Source organism: Triticum urartu, chromosome 5, assembly GCF_003073215.2.
Source record: "Triticum urartu cultivar G1812 chromosome 5, Tu2.1, whole genome shotgun sequence".
Taxonomy (NCBI): Eukaryota; Viridiplantae; Streptophyta; class Magnoliopsida; order Poales; family Poaceae; genus Triticum; species Triticum urartu.
In genome coordinates this window covers 646,909,666-646,921,247 of record NC_053026.1, presented here as the reverse complement: position 1 = coordinate 646,921,247, position 11,582 = coordinate 646,909,666, and the positions used below count along the sequence as shown (strand labels likewise).

Sequence of the window (11,582 nt, the reverse complement as noted above, 5' to 3'; positions counted from 1 at the left end):
CACGGAGAGATAACAACCCATGTACTGGCCTGCCTTCCTTCCTCCCTAGAACAGCTCTAGGAGCAAGCCTTTATCTACCTCATATAAACCACAGTCGACAGGACTAGAACTGTTATCTCTCCGGAGAGCCCCGAACTTGGGTACATCTCGTGTCTCACACTTGCTCGTGTCAACCTCACCTCTGGAGCCCATCGGCGACCTTGTGTATGTCCCCTCTTTTAGCCATCCCATGGCATCTGCTGTGAGATCACCATGACAATGTTTCTTTCTGCTTTGCATACTAGGGGTGTCATGTCTCTAAATGATAGTCTTGTAGTGCCCAGAGGGAGCCCTAGGTACGCAAATGGCATGGTGGCAATAGTGCAGCCCAATAGGGCGGCGAGACCATTGCATTTATCAGGTGGGGTTTTGATCGGCACCAGAGTTGATTTATTGAAGTTAATCTTGAGCCCAATGGATGCTTCATAATCAGCTAGGATCTCTTTCACCTTATTGACTTGGTTCGGGCAGGCCGGCATGATGAAGCGAGTATCATCTACATATTGTATGGCAGGGCAATCTCCATTGTCGAAAGAGCGAATGGGGTAATCTAGTAGGTTCCTGTGTAGCGCATCATTAATTGCCAAGATCTGCGGGCAGTACAAAGATCAGAGGGGACAGCAGGTCACCTTGTCTGACTCCACACTTGTAGTGGAAGATTTTTCCCTGTGTTCCTTTTAAAAGGACATATGCTTTGCCCGACGAGAAGATACATTGAATCCATTGGATCCACTTGTCATTGAAGCCCATGTTCTTCAAAATTTGAAGCATAGCAGAATGCTATATAGCGTCGAGTGCTTTGGCAAAATAAAGTTTAAGCAGAATTATCTCCTTCTATAATGCCTGGCATTGATGTATGTACTCGAATGCCCATGTCGGGCAGTTATGCATAGATCTCCCACGTAGAAAGCCGTACTGGTTACGGTGAACGAATTGTAGATTAATCTTCTAGAGGCAGTTGGCCAAGAGTTTAGTGATCATTTTAAGATAGCAATTGAGAAGCGTAATATGGCGAAAGTCGGTGACCATTTCTTGCATATGGTTCTTGGGAATTAAGGTGATGTACCCATAGTTAAGAATTTCCAGATTGAGCTCACCTTTATGAAATTCATCACATAGCCTATAAAAGTCATGCTTGCTGATGTGCCAACACGCCTTAAGAAATGTCCCATTGAAGCCATCAGGACCTGGCACCCTATTGGGGGGCATCACATTGATCACCGTGTCCACCTCAGCATGCGAGAAGGGCGTGGTGAGGCTGTCAAAGTCTGCGTTCTGTCTGAGGAGGGCCGAAAGGTTGAATTTCGTAATCGGAGTTTTGCACGTACCCATGCATTGTTTAAATGCTTCAAACAGGATAGATTCTTTTCCTGAATGGTCATCAACTAGGACTAGCAGTCTTCCGGGTTGCAATGCAGTTACGTCTGTATCTCTCAGTGGCAACAGTCTGGAAAAGTTTAGTGTTCTCGTCGCCAAATTTAATCCCATGGGTAGTGCATCTTTTCTTCCAATATTCTATCTGATAACGTTGAAGTCTGATGAGATGATGTTTTAGAATAGTCCGGAATTTACCTTCAGATATGGTTAGGATTCGTCGGTCTTCGGTGGAATCTAGTTCTATAATTTCTTTGTTCATGTTGTCAATGGCCACTTTTTATCGGGATATTTTCTTGCTCCAGTGACTTAATGCTTGACGTACATCTTTGAATTTCTGACAGATTATGGATGCTGCATTATTATTTTTACCATGTTTGATTGGCTCGTTCCAAGCTTGATCCACCACTTCCATGAATCCTGGATGGGCGATCAAGTATGTTTCAAATCTGAATATTTTTCTTTTAGGTATCTTGGTCTGAATGAATCGAGCAAGGTATGTGATTAGATACTGGACGTTCAAGGGGGTTTACCATGAGTTGGGGAAGGAGGTGGTCCAATTAAGCTTTTTACAGAACCAGTCAAGTTGCTTGAGGAGAGGGTTTTGCTGCATGTTGCACCATGTATAAGCCCGTCCCTTGATAGGTAGCTCAGTGAGTTCTTGTTCTCTTATAAAATCGTTAAAAGTGAACAAATCATGTATGTATCGTCCAGGTAAGTTATGATTTCAGGCGCTCGAATATAATTGAAATCTCTGAGAAGCAACCAATCTCCAGAAGAGGGAATGTCAAGGTCAAATAACCACTTAGTAAAATTATCCCGTTGTTCCCCTTGACATGGGCCATAAATATTCACCAATGTGCATCGATGAGCATCTTGGGTGGAGATAAATTCAATACCTAATGCGAATTGTTCTTCAATAATCACCATACGAGTTAAGATATTGCTATTCTAGATCATCACAATGCCCCTCCATATGCCTATAGATGGGATGAAAGCGTATTTGTCGAAGCGTTTAGGGCATAATAACTTAAGGGTGGAGGCATTAAATGTTGTCATTTTCATTTCTTGCAAGCAAATAATAGAGAATCCACTAGCACGGATTGCATTTGACAACCCTAATTGTTTTTAGAGGAGTTAAGTCCACGAATATTCCAGCATAAGACATTCTAGTTTTGAAAAAGTACCATTTAACTGAAATAAAGAAAAGTTCAACTCTTAAGCCGAGGCAGAGGGGCACGTCTTGTCATCCATGAGTGATGCAATGGAGAGCTCCTCCTATGGAATGACACAGAGTTGTGTGCCAATAGCTTGCATGGTGGTGATGGCAGCGGGTGGAGGAACGGGATCAGTTTGCACCTGCATATCCAAAGCAACAGTACAAGTGTTTGTAGAAGCAGAGGGTGTCACCCGGGGCTTCACTTTGGACTTGATGGGACGAGCTTCAGAGAGGGAACTGACGCGAAAGCCATCATATTTGTTGGAGCAGTTACTACGCCGAAGGCTGGCAGTGTCAACTGGGACCTGCATCTTCCCCTTGCGCTTCCTAGAAGCAGAACATTCAGAGATAAAAGGCTCCGAAACTGCGGCAAACATGTGTTGCGACATACCTTCACGAATACCAGTATCTCGAGTCACAAGAGCAGTCAGAGATGACTCAATTATTGTGAATATGGTTAGTTCATAATCTTTGCTGAAAAATTGAATGCTGACTTTACATATTTGCAACAACAAGATCAAACAGAGCTTGTAAAAGTTTCTCTTTATCACTTTCAGTTTGTCAACTAAATTGCGTGAGGATAAGCAATGGGTTAAGCTTGGGGTGCTGATACGTCTCCATCGTATCTACTTTTCCAAACTCTTTTGTCCTTGTTTTGGACTCTAATTTGCCTGATTTGAATGGAACTAATCCGGAGTGATGCTGTTTTCAGTAGAATTGCCTTGGTGTTATTTTTGTCCAGAAATAAAAGTTCTTAGAATGACATAAAACATCACGGAGAATATTTTTGGAATATATAAAAAATATTGGCGAAAGAATCAACAGAAGGGGACCCACCAGCTGTCCACAAGGGTGGAGCCCCCCCCCCACTAGGGCGCGCCCCCTGCCTTGTGGGTCCCATGAAGCTCCATCGACCTCAACTCCAACTCTATATATTCATGTTTAGGGAGAAAAAAGTCAGAGAGAAGGATTCATCGCGTTTTATGATACGGAGCCGCCGTCACCCCATGTTCTTCATCGGGAGGCCAGATCTGGAGTCCGTTTAGGGCTCCGGAGAGGGGAAATCATCGCCATCATCATCACAAACCTTCCTCCATCACCAATTTCATGATACTTGCCGTCGTGCGTGAGTAATCCCATCGTAGGCTTGCTAGACGGTGATGGGTTGGATCAGATTTACCATATAATCGAGTTAATTTTGTTAGGGTTTGATCCCTAGTATCCACTATGTTCTAAGATTGATGTTGCTATGACTTTGTTATGCTTAATGCTTGTCACTAGGGCCCGAGTACCATGATTTCAGATCTGAACCTATTATGTTTTCATGAATATATTTGTGTTCTTGACCCTATCTTGCAAGTTATAGTCACCTACTACGCGTTACGATCCGGCAACCCCGGAGTGACAATAGTCGGGACACTTCCCGGTGATGACCGTAGTTTGAGGAGTTCATGTATTCACTACGTGTTAATGCTTTGTCCGGTTCTCTATTAAAATGAGGCCTTAATATACCTTAGTTTCCAATAGGACCCCGCTGCCACGGGAGGGTAGGACAAAAGATGTCATGCAAGTTCTTTTCTATAAGCACGTATGATTATATTAGGAATACATGCCTACATTATATTGATGAATTGGAACTAGTTATGTGTCACCCTATGTTATAACTGTTGCATGATGAATGTCATCCGACATAATTATCCATCATTGATCTATTGCCTACGAGTTCGTTTCATATTGATCTTTGCTAAGTTACTTCTCCATTGCCACTGTTACGATTGCTACAAAACTGCTACTGTTACTTTTGCCATCATTACCGTTACTTCCATACTACTTTGCTACTAAATACTTTGCTGCAGATATTAAGCCTTTCAGGTGTGGTTCAATTGACAACTCAGCTGCTAATACTTGAGAATATTCTTTGGCTTCCCTTGTATCGAATCAATAAATTTAGGTTGAATACTCTACCCTTGAAAATTGTTGCGATCCCCTATACTTGTGGGTTATCATCCAACGACCGTGCACATGGCATGGCTGAATGGACATCAACATGGTGGACCTTCTCGAGCGTGTCGCCATCATTGATGTCGAAGGCGATGGCGCTACAACATCGGCTCGCTTCGAAAAGGAGGCGTAGAAGTGCATGTCGACATGATCGATCAATCTGGGAGGCTAGCTCTAGGTTCGTGCAAATTTCCTGTCAAATCTCCCCTGGAAATATGGATCACATCCGAGCAGAGAGGAGAAGAAAATGCAATGGCTTCATACTACTGATATTTTCTAGTAGTACTCTCTCCGTTTCTTTTTAGTCTGCATATAAGATTTGGTCACAGTCAAATTTTGTAAAGTTTGACCAACTTTGTTGGAAAAAATATCAATATCTACAATACCAAAGCTATATGGTATGAAAATTAATTTCATGATGCATCTAACAATATTGATTTCATATTGTGAATCTTGATATTTTTTTCTATGAACTTCGTCAAAGTTGACAAAGTTTGACTTTGACCAGATCTTATATGTAGACTAAAACAAAACGAATGGAGTATTAGTTAGTCCATTGAATGACTGGAAATGAACGGCTCATATTGTTTAGATGCACTGTAAAAGAACTCCGGATGATATTACACATTAGAATTACAAACGTAGTACATATTACAAGCATAATTACAATCCTGGCGGTGACAGAGCGCATCCAGTGTAGAATAGAAATGAGCAGTTATTTATATGAAGACATTAGTGTCACAAGGACAAGACAGGACCAATGGTTTTCTAGCACCCCTTAAGGTTTTCGAGGCTCATGTCATGTACATGGCTTTCCCCGGCTCCGTATTTACGATGTGTAAAGCACATAGGTTCTTTCGGCTGGGCGAGCTCAATGCCTTTGTTATCCAGGCTTGCTACCACCCAAGACATGAGAGGGCGAGCGTCCGGGTCATCCTGCACCGACAAGAGTCCGATATGGATGCATCGTAGAGCTTCAGCGAGAGAGCAATCCTCAATGATAGATGACTCGATTAGATCCATCAATTTCCCATCCTTCCTTAAGCTCCACGCCTGCATCAAACCAATCATGTCATTAATTAAGTCCACGACATAGTACCACCTTCATATCAGTTGAACAAATTCTAATCACTGAATAAAGTTTTTTAGAAAAGGAGGATAACCCGCAGTCTCTGTATCGAAAGATGCACACAACCATAATCACTAGATAAAGTAAAATACACTCACATAATTTATAAGGTTATGAGTGCATGCACATGAGCTCTTTGGGGCTGTGGTGCCGGTCTTCATGCCACTCACAATCTCTAGAATTAATACCCCAAAGCTGTAAACATCGGATTTGACGGAGATTATGCCTTCCATTGCGTATTCAGGCGACATGTATCCGCTGGTTTGACAATTAACCATGGTAAATTGAAACTTATCATCCAATTGAAGCAAAAAAGTTAAGAGATCCCATAAATGAAATTCCACACTACTCACAATGTTCCAACAACTTGATTGGTACGTTCTTCGTGTTCATTCACACCAAAGACCCTAGCTGTACCAAAATCAGATATTTTCGGGTTCATCTCAGCATCCAACAATATGTTGCCTGCTTTGAGATCTCTATGAATCATAACGAATCTGGAATCTTGGTGGAGATAAAGAAGTCCCCTAGCTACTCCAGTGATTATCTTAAATCTTGTTGGCCAATTGAGTAGTGATTTTCTTGTATCATCTATCAGGGATAAATTTAGACGAATCATCTTGTCAGTGATGTTTGACCGAAAATAGAGATTTTGCAACATGTGAGTAGAGAACGTACTGAAAATGAAGTAATCCAAACTTCGGTTAGGTAGGTATTCATAAATCAAAAGCTTTTCGTCTTCATAAATACTGCAGCCCATAAGTTTGACCAAGTTTCTATGCTGCAACCTAGAAGTCAGAGCTATTTCATTCTTGAACTCCACAGCCCCTTGGACAGAACCAACACGAAGCCTTTTCACAGCAATTTCCTTACCATCTTCGAACGTTCCCTGAAACATGAGGTATTATTGAGTCAAGAAAGTTAGATCTTCTAATATTAATTATCTAACTGTTTCCCTTGCAAAAAAAGATCTAACTATCAGTAAAAATATTTCTTACCTTATAAACGTTGCCAAACCCTCCTTTGCCAAGAATGTTGGATTCAGAGAAATTATTTGTCGCAGCAGCAAGTGCCATGAAGTTCAAAATGGGAAACTCTGTGTAACTATCAGCAACCTCATTATAATTTTCTGTATCTCGTCGCATCATCCTTTCCCGGACAACCATGCTTCCTTGATTGCCTGTCAGGACTGTGTGCACCATCTCTTCAGTTTCTTGGGACTGGAGATAAGATTAAATTATAACTAAAGAAAAAGTTTCATACCTCTAGAGCCATAGATCCAAATAGGCACCACGCATATGAGTATCAGAAAACTTGAAACAACTGGTAATACAATTTCTAGGATTTTGATCTTTCTCATGTTGCCTGCACAACAAATAATATAAGGAGAATCACCAAAGTTTGTTAGTGCTAATCACCACATTCATAGTGGACTCCTTTCTGGAATTTCACTCTTTAGAGGAAAAGAATATATATATATATATATATATATATATATGTATGTATATATATATATACATATATATATATATATATATATATTCTAAGGCCCTGTTTGGTTCAGCTTTTATCGACGGATTCCGCTGCCGCGCAGCAGAATCTGAACCAAAGGGCGAACCCAGCAAAATCCGATTCCAGAAATCCACTGCCAAAATCTGAACCAAAAGAGAAAGTAGCCCAGAACATGCTTTCCAAAATCTAAGGGCATCTCCAGCCGCGCCCCCAGGAAGGCCTCCCCAGGCGATTTTTTCGCGCCAGCGCCAAAAAAACGGCCCAGTCGCGCCCCAGGAGCCCGATTTTCGCCGGCCTAGGCCGAAAACAGTGCCGGCGGACCCAGGCCGAACCCGACGCGCTGGGGGGCGCCCGGGGCCGCCGGGGCGAGCTGTTTTGGCGCGAAAAAGCCGCGGGCCCGTCGCGTCAGCGACACGGCGCTTCGTCTTCCCCCAACGGCCTCGGTTGCCGCGGGGAATCAATGGCAAGGCTGCCGCCGGTCAGCCTCGCCATTGATTCCTCACGGGCGGCGCGTCACGGGACGGCGCGCCGACGCCTCCCCTCCCCAGCCCCTCCCTCTATCTATCTACCTCTCCCGAGCCCGTCGCCATGGCGGAACGCTTCCCCGGAGACAAGGCGGTGGCCAACGCTTCGGCCGCCGTTCGCTCCGCGAACAGGAGTCCTGGCTCCTGTTCCAGGCGAACATCCCGGCGCCGCCGGACATGCGCGCCGGGCCGACGGGGTGGAGACTCAGCGCCGGGGGAGTGCCCATTCCCCCGTTGCCCGACGCCGTGGCGAAGCCGAAGTACTTCGCCGAGGAAGTCGAGGTCGTGCGCGCCTCCCTCACCGATGCCCAACTCTCCCTCCCCCAGTACGCCGCCGACAACCACGCGGCTTGGGCGGCGTATTTCGAGCGCCGCCAGCAGCAGCGCTTGGCGTCCACCAACGGCGCGCCGGTGGCCGACGGCCGGCAGAACAGCGAGGGGCGCCACCTGTGGTGGGGCGTCCCCGGCCGCACACTCGAGGGCGTGCTGACGTACCTCGAGGGCGGCAACGACCCGCCGTTGGCGTACCCGGCGAGGGCGGCCGCCCCGGCGCAGCACCGATGCGCCGGGCCATGGGCGCCTAGGAGGTTCGGGTCCTCCTCCTCTTCTTCCTCTTCCCGATCTTCATCGCACTCCTCCGGCACTCCAGCCCTGCTCGGCGTCAAGGCCGAGCCCGCGGCGGAGACGCCGCTCGGCCGGCGCACTCGCAGCGCCGGCATCGTCATCAACGAGGGCGGCCGGCGCGCCTACTCGTCAGCTCCTCCTCCGCGCTTCGTCAAGCCAAAGACGGAGCCGGGGCTCGCGCCGGTGAAGGCGGAGCCGGCCGCGCCGGTGACGACGGAGCTTGACGATGACGGCGCGGCCCTGGAATGGGCGCGCAGAGACTCCATAGCGATGGAGAAGGAGCGCCTGGAGAAGGCGAAGGAGCGCCAGTGCGCCGCCCTGCTTTGCTTTGCGGAGCGTCGACGCGGCCGCGACGAAGGCGGAGTCGTCGTCATCTACGACAGCGACGACGACGACGACGATGCGCCGCCACCAGTCCGCCATGGCGACGCCGGGCAGGGGTCCAGCAGGGGCGCCCGCGTCAAGGAGGAGAAGGCCGACGACGACGATGGCGGCGACGGCGGCGACTTCAGCCAGTTTTTCCTTTAGATTAGTTTATGTATATGTGCTATGTAATGAAAATCCGCGAACTTCGCCGAAATGTGCCGAAATTTATCGTGTTTGGCCGAAATTTATCGTGTTTGGCCGAAATTTATCGTGTTTAAGCCGAACTTCGCCGAACTTCTTTTATTTTAAAACGTGCCTGGGGCGGCCCTGGGGCCGGCGGCTGGGGACCAACTCGCCCCCAGGCCCAATTTTTGCGCCGGCTCACCCCCAGGCGGCGATTTTAGGCGCCCCCTGGGGGGCCAACGGCTGGAGATGCCCTAATTCCGCTATGGACCAAAATCTGAAAAAGCTGTATCAGCTGGTTTGCCAAATGACCTACATATTTTTCATATCAGATTTTCCACAGCTGTTTTTCCACAGCAGATTTTTCACAGCTGCTTTTAGAAATCCATGGCCAAACCAAACAGGGCCTAAGCGTGAGTGTAGAATAGCTTATTCTACACCCCCTAGTAATGGTACATATAAAATCTAGTAAAACGGTGTACACAATGTAGTAATTCGGAAAATATTTTTTTATCTCCCAAGTTTGTAATTTACAACATTTTTACGAAAATGCCTATATTTTACATAGTGTGTTACTATATTTTGTGTTACTAGATATATCATAAGCAATCAGAGAAAGAGAACAAGGAATTAATCATGCATACCTTGTAATCTTTTAGTCCGAACATAGAGGTTCTCCCCTCCTTGAGTGTGGTTCTCCATGTCGATCAAATCTCCCATCCATACCAGGCATCTTGTGTCATCCCCATCAATATCCATGTTGCTCATCTTGGAATAAGCATATGCCACGCAGGAGCAATTGCTTCTGCATTCCTCCGTGCACTCATCAAAGCTTCTGCTCGGGACATGTATGAACTTGTCAGGGACCTTCATGCCTGGAAAGACCAAGAAACCGTCTCCATGGGTGCACCTCTGCACCTCCTTCTGGCGGCATCCATGTGAGAAGCTACCGGCGATCCATCCTTCACCATCCCTCGGCTCAAAACCTTCAAGGCACTTGCAAACTGGGACAACTTCTGTATTGTCGCAGTAACCATAAAGACCACAGTAGCCGTACATATTGCACTCATGTTGAGGCTCTGCATACAGGGCTCTCCATGCAGACATGTTGCTCTCCCAGATTAGTAGATTTACCTTGCCCAAGTAGTCAATCTCCATCCTGACCAGCAGGACGAAGTAGCCAATCGGCATGATGAAGGACATGTACACCTCGTCACCGGCGTGATGTAAGGCCATATAAATGGTAGACTCGTTGAATCCACCAACATAGAGGTAATTTGTCCACACCGGGCTTCGCCGGTGTGGCCTCGTGCCATTCCAGACGAAGCACTGGAGGAGGCTGCTAGGGTCTGCGCCGTAGGAGAACTCACCGGGGGATGGGTCATGTAGGCCTTTCCAGGAGACGAGGTGCTGCAGTGGAAGCGTGTTGTGGCTGAGCCTGAGGTTCATGCCGGGTAGGAGAGTGTCGGTAGGGTGGTCGAAGCTTTGCCATAGGATGGTACTATCAGTTAATGATCTAAGGATGAAGTTGCCAGTGTTGTCCAACACTGCTTCCACCGAGATGGAGTTGATGTTGATGCTGTTGTACGTTGTCCAGAAGACACGACCATTGTTATCAGACAAGACTATGTCGGAGTTGCCGGTGACGGCAAGATTTGCAGAGGAAAGGTTAGTGGTGATCGGCGCCGCACGGTTAGAAACCCATACCACCGTGCGCTCCGGGATGTCGTTGTACCATATGCCAACATAGTGATGGTTCTTAGTGGAGTTGTACGGGGAGAAGAATCCCAGGGCAAACACCCCATCTTGAGAGACGAGGACACTGCCAGGGGAGAGCGGCTTGCCAGCGACAAGCCGATTATCGGATGAGCAAAGAGGCACCGAACTGAATGGCCAAGAAAGAAGCAAAAGAATAGCGTACACAGGAAGGGGAGAATACATTGGCATTCTTGGCCTTCTGCTTGCTTGCAGGATCATGGTGGAGTACAATATCTTTGAGGCGCTTGCAATGAGAATGAGTATGGGGTCACCCGACTAGGGAATATATACACAGTGTATAGAACCAATCAGAGCGCCATGCTGCCTTGGATTGGATACTTGGACCCCAGAGGAATGAAAGAGTGGTTGAGTTGTTCTAAATTTGTTCCGGAAGTTAGGCACCAGCGGTCAGGTCTGTTGAGATTGAAAAGGACATGAGGCGGAAAAAATATGTGCTTCTTAAATGGCGGCTAAGAAATCTAATACCACACGTCTCGTCCTATGCTAGACCAGATCAACAACATGGTCATTCACTCGTACATCCAAAGTTCTAGAGCCCTTGCCCTTGCCTTTCTTCTTGCTATTGCCTTTCAACAACATGGCCTTTCTTCTTGCTCTTGCCTTCCATGCAAAAGCTACAGATCTGCAAAGAAATCCGGCGCGAATCCGTTCAATCTCTTGCCCTTGCCTTTCTTCTTGCTCCTCGACCCTGTCCAACAGGACCGCACAAGCAAGGGTAACCATGAGAAACTCTGATGATGCGGTAGTAGCAACAGAGGCATCGGTTGCTTTGATACAAGGCAGGCAGTATGTAGTAGTGTGCTAGTACAAGTACCATGCAACATGTTGAATA

General features: G+C 46.6%; 1 protein-coding gene across 1 annotated transcript; it reads right to left on the bottom strand.

The window, feature by feature from the left end:
• Positions 1 to 2,691: 2,691 nt before the first annotated feature.
• LOC125507618 (G-type lectin S-receptor-like serine/threonine-protein kinase At4g27290) lies at positions 2,692 to 10,918 on the bottom strand. Its single transcript, XM_048672148.1, has 8 exons — positions 9,616 to 10,918; positions 6,761 to 6,942; positions 6,441 to 6,651; positions 6,116 to 6,353; positions 5,861 to 6,020; positions 5,409 to 5,686; positions 2,875 to 2,959; positions 2,692 to 2,772 (listed from the first exon to the last, which is right to left on the bottom strand). Exons 1-8 carry the CDS (start codon positions 10,916 to 10,918, stop codon positions 2,692 to 2,694), a joined length of 2,538 nt encoding a protein of 845 aa, XP_048528105.1.
• Positions 10,919 to 11,582: the final 664 nt, after the last annotated feature.

Excerpts from the sequence above, each read along its gene's own strand:
- LOC125507618 (XM_048672148.1), bottom strand. The coding sequence starts at position 10,918 with ATGCCAATGTATTCTCCCCTTCCTGTGTACGCTATTCTTTTGCTTCTT. Across the intron at positions 6,354-6,440 it reads TTTGGATTACTTCATTTTCA|ATGATACAAGAAAATCACTA; the intron begins GTACGTTCTCTA and ends TATCCCTGATAG. Across the intron at positions 2,960-5,408 it reads AGCCTCGAAAACCTTAAGGG|GAAGCGCAAGGGGAAGATGC; the intron begins GTGCTAGAAAAC and ends TTCTGCTTCTAG.